Source organism: Lycorma delicatula, chromosome 3 (assembly GCF_047948215.1).
Source record: "Lycorma delicatula isolate Av1 chromosome 3, ASM4794821v1, whole genome shotgun sequence".
Taxonomy (NCBI): domain Eukaryota; kingdom Metazoa; phylum Arthropoda; class Insecta; order Hemiptera; family Fulgoridae; genus Lycorma; species Lycorma delicatula.
Window position 1 is genome coordinate 129,556,138 of NC_134457.1, and position 19,738 is coordinate 129,575,875.

Genomic DNA, 19,738 nt, shown 5'->3' on the forward strand with positions numbered 1-19,738 from the left:
TGGCATTTAGCAACCTAGGCGTGGCAGCGAATTAATGTCTTGACGTGATAAATTTAATTTATTGAATGTCATATTTATTTTAGTGGTTGACAGAGTGTGCCTACCCATTTTAGAATATATGACAAGTGAGCGGTGGGACATGAAGCAGGTGGTGTGTGGCACTATGCTTAGTTCACTCATGTAATTAGGTTAGCTGTAGGAGCTGGTTAGGACACTGGTTGCTAAACTGATTCAAGGCTCAGTAGCCGTTTCTGGCACAGACATTCGGTCTTATGCTTTAGGGCGACCGAATGGGTTGGTGGCGGGAGAAATTCCATGCAAATCAAATCAAATATGATAAGAAGTCATTAGTCTAATGAAAAACAAACTGATCATTTTACATTAAACAAAGTATTGAATGATACACAATTCAACAGTAGTAATTAATTACAATACTGAAAGTTATAAGTAAACATGGCAAATAAAAAAATGTATGTATTATGCAAAACTTATTTATTCTTATAAACTTTTGAAACAAAAAAGTGATTACAATAATAATAAATGAAAAGAAGATAGATAATTGAAAAATAATAATTAAAGAAAAGGAAGATTTATGCAGATCAATACTAACACTTTGAAAAGAGCAAAGATTTTTTCATGACCAGAAAATTATTCAGTGAATAGGATAAATGTTAGATATTTTTGTTATATATATATAAAAAAATCATAATGGAATAATGGATATTATAGTTGATTACAAATACATCCTTGTTCTATGATTTAATTTCTTCCACTTGGTTTTTTGGGACGCTGTTGTTGGCCTTGACCTTTTTTTGAACTTCCTTGTTGATCCCGACTTGATTGAATGCCTTTTCCAGGTATAAACACATTGCCTGGAGGTGCAATTACATCATGGAATCTGATGGTAACTCTTTGGCTATTCATGTTAGGTGTTAAGAATTCCTGAAGTGTATCAGCACCTGCTCTAGGAACTCTGTCAAATGGATATCCCATTGCTTTACGATCAGGATATCTTGAATCCCTTACACCACAGTAACTTATAGCTTTACGACATTGTGTATCAACTGTCCCTTGGTCCTGGACCTAAAATATTTAAATTAAATTTTATATAATAAGAACAGTTATCAAATTATTAGATATAAATACATATGTATATAATGGTTGGAAAAATCCTGAAGAAAATATTTTAGAAAAAGATACCTTTAAAGCAAGATATGCAAAATACTAATTTACATGCATAACACACAAACGTCAATCATAATAATGCAATAATAAATGCAAAATAATTATAAAATACTAAACATAAATTATAAACACTCAGATTCAAAGTAGATTATTATAAAAAAATCAATTACAAACTACAATATTCATTTGTTTGTGTTATTCAGAAAAATAAAAAAATGCGGTATCACAGTAAATCAACATGCAAAAATTAAATAAGATTAAAGGTGTTTATATAACTAATGATATAATAAATAAGAGTACATATCCATTATTTTGTAACTATTGCAATACAATAATTGGTAAAAAACATTGAATTAAATTTTCCAAAATAATTTCTTTGACATTTAAATGCATTGTTTTATGAAAATTAATGTACCTTTCACCTTCTTGAAGTACATAAAAAATATAATAAATGCATTGTAATTCAGAACAGATATTGCACAATAATTATATAATTTTACAAACCCGATCATCCTGGAAATTGGTGATCATAACAAAGAGTACTGCTCTAAACCCTTCAGGACTTCCTTTAGGAATCAACATATGTTGTGGCCAGCCACAACCACAATAGTTGAATTCTGCTATGCCAGATTGTGAACTTGGAACACTGTTGAGATCTCTGAATGTTCTCTCAAAAGGAATAGTTACAGATGACTCATTTGACCTTCGAGTTATTGTATTCTGATTAGGTTGAACTAAAGAAAAGAAAGAAAAAATCTGTTTTTTAATACAAATCCATGCATTTGAAAAACTTGTAATACAAATTGGTAATATTAAGCTTGCTATTTTGTTATGTTTAAGTTGATTATATTAATAAATACAATTTTTACACACTAGACAACATGTTTATTAAATATATATACATATATCACTTAAACTTTTCACCAGAGTATATGAATTTAAGTGTAAACAGTTCTTGAAAACTTCTTTTTGCTGGTATATTACAACAATCTTTTTACAGCTTTTCTATGTATTAATTTGGTTAGTCGGTAATTATTTTGTATCATTTTTACCAGTGACCATTGTATGAAACAATATCAACACTCTTATGTTCAACAATTTCTAATTTTTTTAGATAATTTAACAACCAGTGATTGACCAGTCAGTTCATTTAAGAAAGTGTTTTCTTGGAATAATGTGAATTCACATAACTAAGAAATGTAAACCTTATATAATGTTAAAAATAAAACAATATCAAAGCATATAGTCCTGAAAAGTTGTTACTGTTTGGATCATTATTATTTTCATATATGAAATAGAATGTCTAATCTAATAAGCTAAATTTGTGTTATGAAATTCCAATAACAATGATGTCAGAATTTATTAGTGACATTTATAGACATGCAAATATTATTTGCAAAAATAAAGAATCACTACAAGAAGTTTTTAAAAAAAATGTAGAAGCTAAAGGATAATTTATACATGTTTTAACTAACACTAAATGCTAATTTTTAAATATTATGTTCTTAAATTATAATTCTCATTAGTTATAATTATTTTAGTTACAAATGGTAGGTCTAGTTGAGAGATGAAACTAGCAACAAATATAATTAAAATTTGACTAGCAAGGTATGTCTCAATCTGTGAATTTTTCTAAGAGAAATACAATTTTTTTTCTACTGGTACACTACCACATTACTTTTTTTTAATTCAGGTTGTTAACTGTATATTTAGAGATCACATAAGAAGTGGGTAGGCGTACTATTCTACAGATGTAAAAGGAATTGTACAGCATTTGCCTGAATGAATCAGGGGAAGTTCTAGTAAAATGTTGATAAGAAAAGCATATCAAAATGCAAAATTAATTATCAAAAAAAAAAAGATTTAAAAAATAAATAAATAATAATTCAAAAGTTATTAAAAGTCATAGTTATATATAAAAATAAGAAATAGTACATGAAATAGTGAAGAAAATATGAAAAGATAATAAATAAATAAAATTAGTAAAAAAAAAAATATTAATTTAGAAGATAGTTTAAAATTTATTGTACCACATAATAATGTATATTATAATGTTGTACATAATAATTATGTACAATTATTATAATAATTGCTGAAACAATTATCAATCATCAATGTGATGAGAAAATTAATTAAATTTACTACCTCAAGACGCTTGTCACATTTGGTTCCTGACATCATTTCAAATTTGACTAAACTGCTATACTTAAATTAAAAATTGATTGAAATTCAAATGATTATACAGGATAAGCTTTTACACTGTCAGAAATACTTCGCAAAGAATACTAATGACTAATAAACTAAATGTTTATTAATTAAACTACTGTGGTTTTTTTAACACTGATCAATTATATTCTTATTAGGTTCTTAATGAAAAGAAATCAGTTAACATACGATTAACTGTGAATTTATCAAGTTCAATCATCAATTTCCTCTGATCATCATATAAGAATGGTTGACCACGTTCATCAATTTCAGGTGCAATGAAAATTCTTACAGTTCCTTGTCTTGCTTGCCCACTATTGTTTACCTGAAAATAAAATGCTGCAAGTTAATTTTGTCGATTCAGTTGTTAATAAATATCATTCAATTTTAGATTTAACTGAACTGAAATATTGAAGCACACCAATTAAAAATTCAGTAGTTAATACTTTTCTAATGATAAAATAAGGTTTCAAGATGATGTCTTTCTGCTGTTCTATAAGTATAATTCTTGAGATTTTTTATGCTTTAGAATCAAAAATTATAGAAAAAAATAATTTGTTAAGTTGTACCATCTAATAAAAAATAAATATTATTGTCTAGGATATTGTAGTAAGTAAAACATTGCACTTATATTACCATTGTCACTGTTAATTATTGTGTTGTAAAACAATTTTTTTTTTAATGAAAATAGCAATAATGATTGGAAATTCTTATACAACAGGAATATGTTAAATATGTATTTCATATAGTATTCATTCTTTACAACTAAATTATTCTTAACATTATTATTATTGACTCAAATTTTACATACAGCAAAATATGTTTGTGTGATTTAATTTGTTATGAATACATATTAGAATCATTCACTGACATTTTATGAATCTCAATAGAAACATTTTTTGAAAATGAATGAACAAAATACTTTGATATATACTTGCATTATCAACATGCAAGTAGTAATAATGCAGAGATATATCACATAAAAACTAATTTAATACTTCTTATACTTATTACTTATGGTATAGTATACTTGTACTATTGTAATAGAATATTATAGTAGTAGTAAATATAAGGTGGTCAAGAGCTTGTCTTAGAGACAACTATAATAATAAGAATGCATTTCTTTCTTTATACTTTCCTTTTTTCACATATTTTTTTAGAGATAAGTGAATGGGATTTTTAGTTCAAAATCCCTTCCTTGAGGGAATGAAATTTTAAAATAATTGAAAAAATCTATGCCTAACCAGGCTTAGAAGGTGGAACCTCCTGAGTTACTTATGTAATATATGTAGTTATATAATTTAATATTTCATGTTATATTACATCATTAAAAAAAATCATTTATAGTTAAAAATTTAGAATACTTTAATAAAATTGAAATTTTGTAATTTTTATAAATATAAAAGAAACATTCAGATGAAACTTTTACTGACTATTAATGCAGTAACTATTAGTCAAATATAATAAAGTATAATGACTGAAACTTGTAGTAATCACTGAAAATCATTATTATTGATTGAAAATTGTAACTTTTGCTTAGTTAATGCATTAATTAATATTTAGATGTACATGCTTCTGAGAGGAAAGTTATTTCTTTCTCATTGATAACTCTTAGCCTAGTAGTTGTTACTGATAGTGGTTAGGCTTTTAATAACAGTTGATGACAGCATTTGTGAGATTATATCTCCCTTTAAACTAAAGAATTTTGCATATGCATACTAATAAATCAACTAGCACCAACTATCTTAACTATAATTTTTCCATTTATACTAATACTTACTGTTATTTTATATTCAAATGGGACATGCTGTAAATGAGTGAAACGAGCAAACACATTACTACGTGGTGAAAAATCAATTCCTCTGACTAAATTCACGTCATTTTTTTGCCAGTATGTTCCAAATGTATTTTCTGCTAATCCTGGAGAAGTCAGTTGAATTCGAGATACTCTTACACCATTAAAATCAAGCTGAAAAATAATATTAATGTAATATAAAGAAACACACATCTGTCCTTCTTTTTATGTTAATATTTGTACAAGCATACATATTATGTAATCAAGAGATTAATATTAAAAATTAAAAAACATGACTGTCAAAAAAATAGCATTGCTTTTTAATGTAGGATAATAACTAATGTAAAGAACATGCCAGTGACAATTTTATATATCGAAAAATTTTGTTTTCAAATCTTTTAAATTTATTTAAAAATATATATAGCCTATGACACTCCTGATAGCAAAAGGATTCCAACGTGGAGTCATACATCTAAATTGGTTCAGCTGTAGAGCTGCTATGGTGGAACAAACATACATACCTACATCCTAAATACATTACACTCCTTTTTGGGCAGGGCAGTCAAGTAATAAACACGGTATTAAAAATATTTTTACACTGATTTTGAGTTCAACGTAGTACACACTACTATGACCTTCAAAGCACTATACATTGTAAAATTTGTACTGTACGTAAATAATTAGTTTTATCATTGCAGTGACTAATAAATTATCATAATAATGAGACTAAGTAACTTGGATTCCTTTAAGATAACTAGGAATAATCACTGATAAATTAAAATTAAATGTACAGAACACAAACTTTTTTTATCATAATTAAAATATTTAAATCTCTAATAATTACTAAATGCGTTCATAATTAAACAAATTCAGGATAAATATACAATTCTTAATTTTATTACTATGATCTTGGCCATTGTTTTTTACATCTATATGTTAATGAGGAAGATTAGATGAAGTAATAGGTAATAAGCATCAGACCCTAGTCAGGAACTGTGTTGAGATAAGTGAATCTAGAGAACACCATGCTAACCACTTCACCAATGGCTGGGTATTTGGTGAATTTGGTGGTAAATGATGAATCATTGGATAAAATAGCAGTTTAATATTTTCAAAACTAAATCAACAAAAATTCAAAGTATTAGTAAAATGATTATTTTAGTTATCATAAAAGGGTATGCATTCACTGAAATTGTTAAATAGTGCTCATTTGCAGTTCAGTCCACCTGAATATTATAAAATGGGTTTATGAATAAATTAATAATAGATTAGTTAGTTATTTATTAATATGAGTATTTAATATGTTTAATTCTAGTTATGAGAAAATAAAAATGCTTGTGAAAGAATCTTCATTTATAGCAAAAGAAGGTTTACTGTCCTTTACATCCAACTGAAAACTTATTTGTTAATTTGTAAATTTCAGAGCTTTGTGGCAGATTTGTAAAAATGATTAATTACATAAAATCTTAAAAATATTATTAAATTTAGATACAGAGCATCTATAAGCATACATTACAATTATTTAAATGAAATAAAATTCAGAGATTATAGTAGATCATTTTTTTATTCATTTTATAGTTGATGGTTTGACTGTCAAATAACACAAAAATCCAAATTTACTTATAGTCTCTTTGACTATTGTCTTAATAAATGACCAAATTAACATGTTTAGTGTTTTAAATTTTAAAGAATGTTGTTTAGATTTTTAATGTGTATTACAATCTCATCTAGAATCTTGAATAAGTTCATAAGAAATTAGATGTATTTAAATTAACTTAGTAATACCTGTGCAGCAGTATAAGGAGAAAGAGTATTTTTATGATCTTGAAAAATATCATCAATAAATGCATGCCAACGGTAGAATATAGGATCTCGCATAGCAGTTGCAGAATCTCCCATCACACTAAATGTTTCCTAAAATATTAATAACAATATTATTATCTGTAAAAATTTAATTTAATTCACTTTAATTTTACATGAATTTACAGCCCTGATAGTCCCAGTCTAGTTCATTTTAAATTTTCATCAAAACAGCAAATATTGTACGTATGATTATCCTATTATAATATGATTATTTGCATTTTGTCCAAAGAGATACAAATGTGTTAACTTTATTTTCAGTAATTATGATTGATTATACAGAAATTGGATTTGCCAAATAAATCTCAATTATGTAATTAAAACAAATGTTCATGTACATGGTTAATTAAATTAAACATACCCTACCTTACAATAGTTAAATTTCGAATTTTACCTTATGACATAGACCAACCCATTTTTTTAAAAACAGGGTTATACAAAGTGTTCAGTTTTCAAAGTTATTAAATTTCATTATCAATAAAATTAGAGTAATATTTATCTCAATAAAAACCGAAGTAGTAACGCTTATTTAAAAAATAAACAGAAACATTGTGCACTCTGATTTCATGTTTTACTGTCTTCACAACTCAAATAAGACTTTTTTTTTTTTTTTTTTTTTTTTTAATACATGTACAAGAAGTTTTCTTTAAAGGATATATTATTAATAAAAAACGTGTAAGATCAATTTTTTTATATAATCTTCTAATCAGTCTTGCTTCTATTTTTTTGTTTTGAAGAATGACTGAAAGTTGTTCATTATGCTCTTAACAAAACTGCAATAATTTCTAAAACTCAGGTTTTTGTTTTTAACCAAGAAACATAAAATTTTCTAATCTGTATTCAAATCATCAGGTGCTTTTGTTAGATGAATATTTTTTTGAGGTTGGACGAAAGGATTTATTTCATCCCTTCTTTACTAAATTTATTCTAATCTTTATAAAATAATAAAAACCTGAATTCAGTTTTTAAATAAATGATTATGTGGAACTAAATAATTGAGTCATGTTTTTTTTTAAATTATTTTATAAAAATATAAACATCACTTCATCATCCTTATCTACGGTTTATTCTAAGATAATCCATAAGTAAGATTTTTATTTTTTATTTTATTTGTCATTTTAGCTTGTCCTGACACATTTTTAATATTGTATTAAACTTACAAGATGGCGATGATCTGGATCATGGGAAAGAGAAATAGCAACATGTCCAAGATTATGAATGTCTCCGTACAGATTACGATTCCTGGTCAGATCGCTTGCTTCAATTAAATTTCCTAGAATATCAATTCCTTCAGTGTCATTTAACTGAACAAGTTGGCCTGCATTCTGAAATCAATAAACATCTGGATTTGAATAAATACAATTACTGCAAATGAATTGTTTCCATTTTAAAGATAATGTTCTAACTTAGCAAAGAGTTACAAAAAAGATAAATATTTTCAAAACTAGGAAATGCTCAAAAAATATTAACACATAGCAGTAATAACATTTTATAGTGTTTAATGTAAACATAACAAGGATTAAATTGTTTAGCGTTTGAAATTTTGGCAGAATAGATTGACTTAAGTTCTAAAAACTTATTAAGAAACATTTTAATAAATTCCATCCTCAAAGAGTAAGTTCTGACATTGTGTACTTTTGAACAGTCATTAGTATCAGTGGCAGTGCAATAATAGAGGTTTTTTGATCTTGGAAATTAATGATCTCCTAAGTTAATATTTTCCTTTCCTGCTTAAAATATAAATTTATAATATGCTAAATAGTTCAATATGTGAAATATAAGTAATGTGTTACTTGCATAAAACAGCATGAAGGTAATGCATTAGGTAGAATTTTTTATCACTCTTATTTTTATTATTATGACCTCAGAACATGACATAAATTTTAGTTAGAAAAATGAGATGGATGAGAAATGATAGGTTACAAAATGCTACCTCTTACTATCTGATTTTCAAAGGTGACCATATGTGCCACCCTTGCTTTTAATTGCCCGTTACAATTTCTGGCAATCGAAAGAGAGATGTTAAAGAGGTGCTCCTTATCGAAATAAAGCACTTTAATTACTGAATAATTAATTAAAAAATTTAGTCATAATATCTAAAATATAATAAAATCCAGATGATTAAGCATTATCATAAATACCATGTAGAAAGATTAAGAAATGCTTACATCAATCACTCGTCCGGTTTGTACAGCTTCGTAAAGTCGGTTCCTCCATCGTTCCAAATCTTGAATTTCAAATGATAATTGTTCACCCGGCCGATTAATATCCTAACAGTAAAAAAGAAGCAAATTAATATTTTTTAAATTTCTAAAAAAATTATAAGTATGTTATATATTGAGTTTAAATACATAACGTATTGTAAAAATCTGTAAAAATAACAATGAATGAATGAAATTATGGAAAAACAAAGAAGTGAATGAAATAAATAATTACAATTTTTTAATCAAATTACTAGTGTTTTAAATTGTTATAAAGTAGTACATACTCTGAGAATAGTGTTGGTTGCACGGGCCGCCCAAGTCCTGCTTCCAGATAAACTATCCAGTTTAGGAAAATAACCTTCTGGTATAGGCTCTCTCCATTCCAAAAATCGTTTAGTTCGTTCAAGTCTGTTGCTCAGTCTTTCAGCATTGTATCTAAAAAAAAGCTGTTTTTGAACTAATTTATCAAATCTAAAAGTCTAGTTAAATTATAAAATTACATTAAAACGCCACAGAAGTTTTGATATTTTTTTATTATTATCTTCAAATAATATAATAGTTCATTATTCTCACCCTCCCACCATGGTAATCATCAAAATATTATGACAAAATAATTGTAATTAGAAACATTTGCTTACAATATTTATTCAGTTTCAAGCTAATAGCTTCTTCATTTTTAGGACTAGTTTACATTTTAAAAAATAAGCTCCTAAAATTTTTTTGTAGTATTTTGTACGTATAATATGGTGGATCAATAACTTTAAATTCTTAACTTTTGTTTTAAAATTAATAATTTTTATGAAAATACGTTTTTGGAAATTAAAATCATTTTTTAGGGAGGGAATTTTTAATGATATAATAAAGACGTCTTAATATATATGAAACTCTATCCATGATAATAAAAGTAAACTGTTTCTGATACAGTTATGTAACATAATAAATTATTTTCGCATTATTGCTCTATAAACAATTTTTTTTTAAATTTAATTATTTTATGTTTAAAAAACCATTCCTTTGAAATCAATAAAAAAATCTTGTTTGATAATTTAGTATGGAAAAAACAAAGATTACCAACTCATAAACAATTGAGTGCTTCAAAAAAGATATATTATAGTGCCTGGAAAAACTAGATGTAGCAACGGTAGAGAGGTATAAGAACATGGATATCATGTCTTGTTATAAATAAAGTCATATATGATGTACATAATGTTATAATCAGCATCAGGGCTACATAAAATGAAAACAGAACTCCAATGCACAATAGAATGTGGAATTCCATTGTGCATATTAAGAAAGTAATATTAGTTGATAATTCAGATAACAAGAAAAGAAACATTATATTTTAAAATTCCTTTATTTTGCCTAATTTCACATCATGTAATTGATATATGTTTTATTATATGTTTAAAAAACTTGTTTCAATTATAAAAAAAACTAAAGCTATTGAAACCTCTAGTAAACTAATGAGGTTCATAAGTACACAATTTGCTTTTAACAAAATATTTTAATTCACATATTTATTATTGAATATTAAATAAAATTGATCATGTAAGTATAATGAGAGTACCTATAAAACTAATCTTACCTTGCCAATAACTGCTCATGCATATAGTAAAATAATTCACCACGCCTGTCTTTATTAATTACATTTGTTGGACCAGCAAAAGGATAAACAAGATGCCAGTGCCAGTGATGAAGATTAATACCAAGATCCTCTCTGAAATAAGCAACTCTGTGCTCTGGTTCTAAATCTGTTCCAGTGTAATCAAGAGGAATTTCAAGTGGTGTCTGATTAAAAAAAATATAATAACTTAAATTAATAACAAATTAATTTACAAAATACTAATTAATTTGATATTACCATCAAATGCAAGACAAAAAATACTAGTTTATAGGAATCAAAGTGTATAAGAAGACTAAACAAGTAATAAATGCAGTATATCAATTTGTCATCTTAAATAATTTCTGATGCTTATGATGCATGATGAGAAACAGTTTGGAAGAATAATAATTAATTATATCATGTTATTTTTCAATTAAAACACTTTTTCTCATTATTTTTATGTTTCATAAAAACATTTTTCAGTTTCAGTTTTTATGGTAACTGTTTCTGATAACTGACTGATGATTACACCTTGCTTCAGAAGCAATGCTGATGATTTCAAAATTAACTGATAGAATGTGAAACTTAAAGAAATATTAAGTATATCCATTTTTAATTATCAAGCCATTAGATTTATTTTAACTTGTGCCTGTATGTTTTCCAATACAGTAAGCTATGTTGGTAAATAAATTTGGGATGAATAAATTTGTCCTAAATTTTGTCATCTTGATCATTAAATCTATTCAAAAATAGTGAGCAATTTATTTACAAAATAAACGTTATGAAATTAGAGAATCAAGAATCACAACACAATGTTGTTTGGAAAAAGGATATCATATATCTTTATTATATATAGATATACGATATATAATCATATTGTAAGTTTTCACATCAGAGTGGAGGAAAATGCCAGAATAACATATATTATTACGTATATATGATTATAATGTTATAATCTTGAAATGCAAAATTTTATTTAAAATACAGAGTAAATGACAGTTTCAGTTAATGTTAACAAATTTAGTCATAATTATATTTACACAATAATCATGCTTAAAAAATGACTTAAAACACTCTCCTATGAGGAATTTATTTTTATAATAATTATATACATTATTATAATAATACATAAATATAATTTGTAAATTATTAATTAATTTATATATATTTAATCACAGGATTAATCAATCATTAATTAAACTGTTTCAGCAATGGTTGACTTGAGATCAGATAAGACAAACTGCCATATTGTTATCTGGCTTACAGCCAATTTTGAAATAATATAATCTCAAAATAGAAATAAATGTTCAATTTACATGCTATTTTGATCATAAAGTTATAAAATATAATAAAAACTTACAGTTTCCAATCCTCGGCTAACAAATTCAGCTTCTTCTCTAGCACGAGGGAGCAGTGATCCATCAATGAACTTATCAGGGAAAAAGTCTGATAATGGAGGAACTTCAACATCTTTAGTATCAGGACGATGAAGTAAAGCCACACTCAATGCATAATTAAATAACTGTGGATTCATATTTTCACGACAAAAGCTTGCAACCGTAAGGAAATCCTTTATATTTCTCATACCTGAACATAATTAATTAAACATTTTCACATAATTCATAATAATTTTGATAAATACAATACTTTAGGAAACAAGTGATTGTAAAATAACAACCTATGTGAACTTAATCAGCATATTTACAAAATTTTTCACCTTAAAAAAGTCAGTATAACTCAAGCTAAATTCTTTTTACCTACAGTTTTTACCTGATAGTGAAAGTATTTCAGTTTAAATAAATTCATCCATGACACTGCATCCAAATCAATTGCACAGATGTTCATGAACAGATCATCTAACTCTTCATCTCAACCCTGTGAAGGGGTTGAAAAAATAAAATGGAGGATCAAGGATGTTATTTTTACAAAAAAGAAAAAATGGAATTTTTCAGCTGAGTTTTATAAATATAGCATACATGCATACAGTGTATATATGCTATCTAGGTTAACTCATCCTAGTCGACATAAAAAATGCTTCACCAATGAAATTTTGTGATGAGAGTGATTTTAATTTAAAGAGAGTTAATAATATTTTATTCCAACATTTTTATGTCTTTAGTAGAAGTTTGATCAGTATATTTTGTCAATGTCTACTTCTCAATTTTAAATATGCACATTAAATGAAGTACTTAAACTAAATTTAGACAAGAGCATTATAGTATGAAAGAAGTATGCTTGGACAGACTAGGCTTGATAATAAATAGCTGTTATTATAAGATCCATTATCAAAGTAACTGATGTACACAACATATAAAAAGCAGTATGGTTGTTGGACTAGATTCAGATTACTTAATATGGAATAGGGGAAAACCGAATAGTAGATGGAATAAAAATATTAAAAGGACTGCTGTCATTGCACTATATGATTTGGACAGCATGATTGATTGGTTGACTTAGTTATATTCATATATGTATATACAAAAAAAATGTTCGACTATGTACATCAGTAAAACATATTCACTTATAAAATGATGAATGTGCAAAAATTACAGTAAAGTATGATGCTTACTTAAAAAAAACAATAGCTCACAATTTACAAATCATATATTACACCAAAAATTTCTGCTTATGATTTGTTTATCCTTCTATCTAGTGTCAACTAAATAGCATGTAAAGCTGTAAAAGTGTAAATAAATGTTCTATGTGAAAAAAAGTTCACAAATTAAATTTTGATCATTAAAAATAAAACCCTAGAATGAGAACTTAATAATAAATTTGTTCAAAACTGCATTACAGTAAATAAATAGTGTATGCTGCATGTTCTACAATACAAATATCTGTATATTCATGATGTAAGAAATAGTATTCTTGTGAAAAGTGAGCAAATGAAATTGGCATTAATATAAAAATATCATTATTGTTATGAAATTACAAAAAAAACAAATGATTTGTTATTTATCAGTTCATAACACAATTGACTAAACATCTGTTTTATGATATATGTGAAACATTATATTAATAAATAGAAAAAAAAAATATTTCATCCATTTTAATAAACTTTAAATGGTTATTTGGCTGCAGTTGTCTCTAAAATAAATATTCAGTTTACAAATAAATCACTACTTTTAATGACTGTGGTTTACTTTATGACAGTAAATTTTTGTACCATACAGGCAAATAAAGCTTAAGATATTTAGCTTGTATTGTACGAGGGTAGATGTATTAGTTGTGAATTACATATTACTGTAACAATTATTATTCCTGATTTATATTTTCTTTTTGTAATATTATTCAATTCTCATCTCAATGTTTATTTAAAACTTTGTAATAATTAAATTGTAAAAGAATAGTTTAACATATAACATACCCATGAAGACTTCAACTACCCTTCCAGCCATTCTACGATGTAATGGTATAAAAAGAGAAAATAGGTCACGTTTTGAAAGTTTTAAAGGTAAATCTAAATCAGGAAGTGATGGTAATTTTTTCAATGCCACTTGTGGTGAAGTACTTGATGAGAATCTGTTAGTTACTTCAGAACCTTTAAAGCGATCCTCCTGATAAAAAAAAATAATACAAATATTTAACAGGTGGTAATTATTTCATTACAACAGTTTTACAGTTTCATTCAGTTATTGAGATATGTACAATTAACATTAAACAAATTTTATATATATCAAATGTCTAATAATCTTTTTAAATATAAATAAAGTTGACACTGATATTCCTGTACTTTTCCAACATTTTCTTACAGCTTAAAATTAACCCTTTCAATAGTGATTATAAAGAATTTTGATTTTACCCCAAAAACCTTAGTTGGATAGATAATTATTTTATTATTTAACTGCAGAGCTTATAAGTTAAAATGATATTACAATACTTATTTTTTATTTTTTCCTTGTAAAGGAAGTAAATATACACATACATGGAAAAAAAATATATATATATGGGTTTATGGTCAAAATTACTACGGAAAAAATAATTATTTATGAATAAAATCAACTCAATTATGTGAGGATAATAAATAAAGTAAATCCATATAAAAATAACAATTTTTAGGGTTTTAACTGCTAAATAATAATAATAATAATAATAATAATAATAATAATAGTATGAAATAAGTATACATTAAAAAAGTATACCACAGTTCAGATTAATATTAGTAGGTATTATTTAATTATTTAAATAACTCATCAACAGAGTAATATTGTTTGTGTAAAAAGAAATCTTTTAAGTAAATTGGTTGGAAAAACTTTCATATTATTAGTAATTTAATAAAAATAAAACATAATAATTTTACATTTAATCTTTTCCCTTACTAATAGAACTATAATGCATTGTTTCTGAAATTAATATATTAGTTTATTGTTTTACACTAACATAGTCCCAGATTTTCTTATGGCTGGAACACATAAAAGACATGAGTGGGGTACAAGACACAGGCCACAGCAGTTTCTCTGAAAATGATATTCACCATCTGCCAGCCAATCATGGCAGTGTAAATGTAATAGTTTCACTTGTAGAGTTGAATATCAAGAATTCTCTTAACAAAAAGAGGCTCTTACCTTTTTTTGTTAAAAAAATCAAAAATATCTCTTGCTCAAAAAAGAGCATTTTTTGAACTTGAAATGCTGATGTGCAACATTATATTCAAATCAGTAAATAAGTAATTAGTGCACAGTAGTTCTTTCTATAGCATGCCTTAAATGAAATATTTGTTTTCATAAAAATGCCTATGAAATTTTTGGGAGCAAATTGTGTCTTGATCAGTTTGATTACAACTGTATGGGACTTAACAACCTTCTTAAAAGTGCACTTAAGAGAGAGCTGCAAAACATACAGGATTATTTTAATTGGCTTATTTTAATTTTAATGTATAAAATTCTAAACAGAGTAGCCAACCTTAAATAAATTAATAAAATCTATAATTTCGAATTTTTTAAAATTTTTAATAGTTTATTTAAATAATATATATATATATATATATATATACCAAATTAAAAGACAAAATGTTCAGAAGGCAATATTTAAAAAAGAGTGGCAGTAACAGAAATTACTTTTAATATATTCAGTTACAACTTTTCTATAGTTCCTACTTCTAAGCAGCCATGCCATGATTAGTTGAATATTTAAAAATATTGTTCAAAAATTTTGCCTGCAGTTAACTAGTTCAAGAAGTACCTTAATCTTGTTTACTTCTTTGTTATCTAAAAAAAAATACATTTTTAGAAAATATTTTTAAAAAATCTTACTTACCAAATAATCTTCAGGCACACCAAAAATAATACCATCATCTCCTTTTGGTAAAAATATAGGCTCATTAGGCCTATCCAGAAGGGCTAGAAGGTATTTTGTGTCCTCAGCTTCTGCAGACATATTGATAATCCTGAAAAGAAACCATGTTCTTTTAAAGTAGGTTTTTATTGTATTATTTAAAATGATGTGGGAAAATATAAGTTTATTTAAAACATTCTATTTCATTTTAATTATCAAGTATTATTAAAACTTCCTGTTACATTAATAAATCGTCCCATCCAATAAAGCTATGTCCTACATAAATTCCACATCTGATTTTAAGTAATAAAATAAACTTCAAAAAGCAAGCAGTGAGCAGTGATGTTCATTCTAAAGATGCAAGTTTATTAAGATAAAGGACTGAAAATTCAGATTAATCCTGTACAGCTTGTTTGTGTTAGGAAAAACACAGAAACAACTGTTTGTTAAACTTTTCTAATGTTTTTTAATGGTCCTGCAGTCATTTATAAAATACAAATTAAATTCAAATACCCTAAGTTGGTAAAACTTTCCTCTATTAATAAATATGAAATTTACTTTAATGTTAATGTGACTATTGATTAGCATATTTGAAAAAAACTATAATATACTAACTATTAGATTTGAATAATGTAAACAAATGGCAAATATAAAATGGCAAAGAACAAAGAATAAATTTGAAAAAAAATTAAAGAATTGTATCCTATTGAACTACATGACAATAAAATAAAACGGTGGCAAATTAAGAATTAACAAATATTTTAGTCATAAAAGAAAAACATAAAATAGTATATAAATAACAATTTAGATGGTACATTCATACATTGAATGTAATGAAACAAAGATTGTAAGAGGTTTCCATCAAAATTAAGGAAAAACAATAGCAACTTAAACTATTATGAGAATTGCATGTTTTATGCTTTGCCAGTATTGATTAGTTTTTTATGTTGTTGTTGCTTACTTTAATATATATATATATTTTTTAATGTAACCTTTAAAATCTAAAGCTATGTTGTCAGTTATTAAACCCATTAAACATTAAACAAATAGAACAAAATGGTGAATATATCCGTAAAGAAATATATGTTCTAATAATAAAGAATATTGTTCAGAATTGTGATAGCTGAAGAACTGACACATCACAGTGTAATACAGATCACTGTTACGAAATAAGAAATGTAGTAAAAATACATGATGATTTCAATTTTTCAGTTTAAAATATTTAAAAACATTGTCTAAAAATTCAACTTATTCCTTCAAAATGTTGAAGTATATATTTATCCTTCCTTACTTAGAAGTCTAAGTAAGACAATCTAAGTAAGTCTAAGAGGGACAATTGTTGAAAACTGCTGCTGCCATCTGCAATAAATAAAAATTCACCCACTTGAGTAGAGTACAGAAATAATCACTTAGTGTGCGTACTGTTTTGTTTTATGTTATATTTGAGTAATGCTCATAAGTTGTAATGACATAATAATTACAAGAATATTAACATCAAAATACCTTAGTTTAAATTAAAAATATAATATATTAAAGTTAGTGGCAGGCAGCAATTTAAAATTGTTTCACCAAAAATATTTTTTTTATTTTTTCATTACAATATAAAGAATTAAGATAATGTTTTAAAATATTTTATACTTTAATAGTCAATTACAAACAGTTATATCACAAAATTAAAATAAAAAAGGTTTTCAAAGTAGATAGTTATGTATTTATAAAAATGACTTCAAGTTATAAAATAAATTGTATTAAATAACCAATAACGTTGATCAAGCAAACTGTAAAACAGAAATAATTCTAGCGAAGTGAAGTAATATAAAAAATACCAGCATTAAGACAAAAATAATAAAACCTAATTTAAGAAATTCTTGAATAAAATAAAAACATTAAAATTTGCAAAGTAAAATAATAATCCTAAAATCTACAGTAGTTTTAGTAGAACAAAACTTACAATTATCAGTGTGTATGATAATGAAACCAAATGGACAATAGAATCCAAACAAGCTGAAATAAGGTATGATTTCAGAGTGGTTTAATATTGTCTTTAATCTGTTTTATATACTACACTTCAATATACATTGTCATTATCAGAGGATGTGGTTTTTTAAATACAGGTAAAGTGATAATTACTTTCTCACACAATATGTTATTAATATTAATTTATTTAAAAGTTTTTATTTAGATCTAGATAAGTTAGTGAACTATCTAAATGTTATAAACAAAACTGTATGGATATAAATTGTGGTCAAACATAATTATAGAACTGATAAATTACTTGACAATATAATAATAATCATGTGTTCTAATTTGATATGAATTCTTTTAATAAAATAGGAGGATGTAAAGAGATAATAAAAATTTTTATAACAAACAAGTTAATTATATGTTTTTATCTAAATTTATTTTTTTTAAAACTTGTATGCAAATATGTGTATATGATTCACACATTTATTTTTCTAAATTTCTATTTCAGAAATTAAAGCAGTCTTCAAAATTTAAGCAATCTTCAAAATTAAAGATTTAATTTATTTAATCTTTAATATTAAAGAAGAAACAGACCATTGCAGATCTTTAATTTCCATTAATAATAAAGATTCTGCATTGAAGACTGCAGGATGAATTTAATTTAGTGCATTAATCTGTTTGCCTAGTTAATAAATATCAGTTACATAAGTTAGAATAAAGTCAGTAAATAATTAAAGCAAGTAACTGTAATTGTAATGAAGACAATATGAGCTCTTTCACAGAATTTAAATCGTAATCACTAACTTCTCAGTGGTACTAAATATTTTTAGTAATTAAAGAGGAATTATTTTATTCTCTTATTAATAGCTTTACAAAGAATTGCAATTTGATTACATAATTAAAATTTATCACCAGAAACTTGAAAGCGAACTACATTTTCAGCAAAGAATTGAAAAAAATAAATGTAAATACAAATAGATTAAAAAGTAGAAATCTTTTTCTCTGCATCCGATAGTTTTACAGTTTTCTCTTTTCTTCAAGGTAATCTCTCCATTCAAATATTCTCTTCCTTCATTTGACATCAACCATGAACATCTTTGCACAATTATCTTCCATCATTCCCTCAAGTTAGTGAATTAGCAAGATGTTATAACTGGTAAACAATCACACCGTGTTCATTCTCTTTTCATCTAGTCTCATCAATACCTTTTAATTCCTCACTTGAAATATATAAATGGAAATATTATTTGAATTTTCAAATAACCTTTTGTCTGCCATCTTGGATCCACAATGTTGAATCAAACTTAATTATTTCAAATAAAAAGGTGAACATACGTTACATGATTCCGGTTTAAAATTTTACAAGAAAAACAATGGAGAAACCCATTAATGCTTCTGTTCATTATTGAGTTATAACCATTCAAATTTGCAATGACAAAAAATCATGTTAAAAATAAAACAAGGTAAAAGTGCTGAATGAAAAATTTTATTGCATAATGCATACAATAACAAACTTAAAACAGTGATATAATATTGATAATAATAAACAATAACTAATAATTAACCACACAACAAGAATTTAAACTGCTATATCAACTATTTACTTTAAATATTATAATATTTATTTTAAAATTTTAAATAAATGTT

General features: G+C 25.6%; 1 protein-coding gene across 1 annotated transcript; it reads right to left on the bottom strand.

Moving 5' to 3' along the window:
- Positions 1-475: 475 nt before the first annotated feature.
- Positions 476-18,164, bottom strand: LOC142321996 (phenoloxidase 1-like). The gene is made up of 13 exons (XM_075360564.1): positions 18,078-18,164; positions 16,109-16,238; positions 14,220-14,409; positions 12,213-12,439; positions 10,835-11,037; positions 9,534-9,684; positions 9,214-9,315; positions 8,206-8,370; positions 6,971-7,099; positions 5,171-5,359; positions 3,580-3,715; positions 1,690-1,919; positions 476-1,083 (listed from the first exon to the last, which is right to left on the bottom strand). Exons 2-13 carry the CDS (start codon positions 16,226-16,228, stop codon positions 760-762), a joined length of 2,166 nt encoding a protein of 721 aa, XP_075216679.1. The 5' UTR covers positions 16,229-16,238; positions 18,078-18,164; the 3' UTR covers positions 476-759.
- Between the last annotated feature and the right edge of the window lie 1,574 nt (positions 18,165-19,738).

Coding starts and splice junctions, on each gene's coding strand:
- LOC142321996 (XM_075360564.1), bottom strand. CDS start 16,228: ATGTCTGCAGAAGCTGAGGACACAAAATACCTTCTAGCCCTTCTGGAT. Junction 14,410..16,108: donor GTGTGCCTGAAGATTATTTG/GTAAGTAAGATT, acceptor TTTTTTTATCAG/GAGGATCGCTTTAAAGGTTC. Junction 1,084..1,689: donor CCAATTTCCAGGATGATCGG/GTTTGTAAAATT, acceptor TAAATATTTTAG/GTCCAGGACCAAGGGACAGT.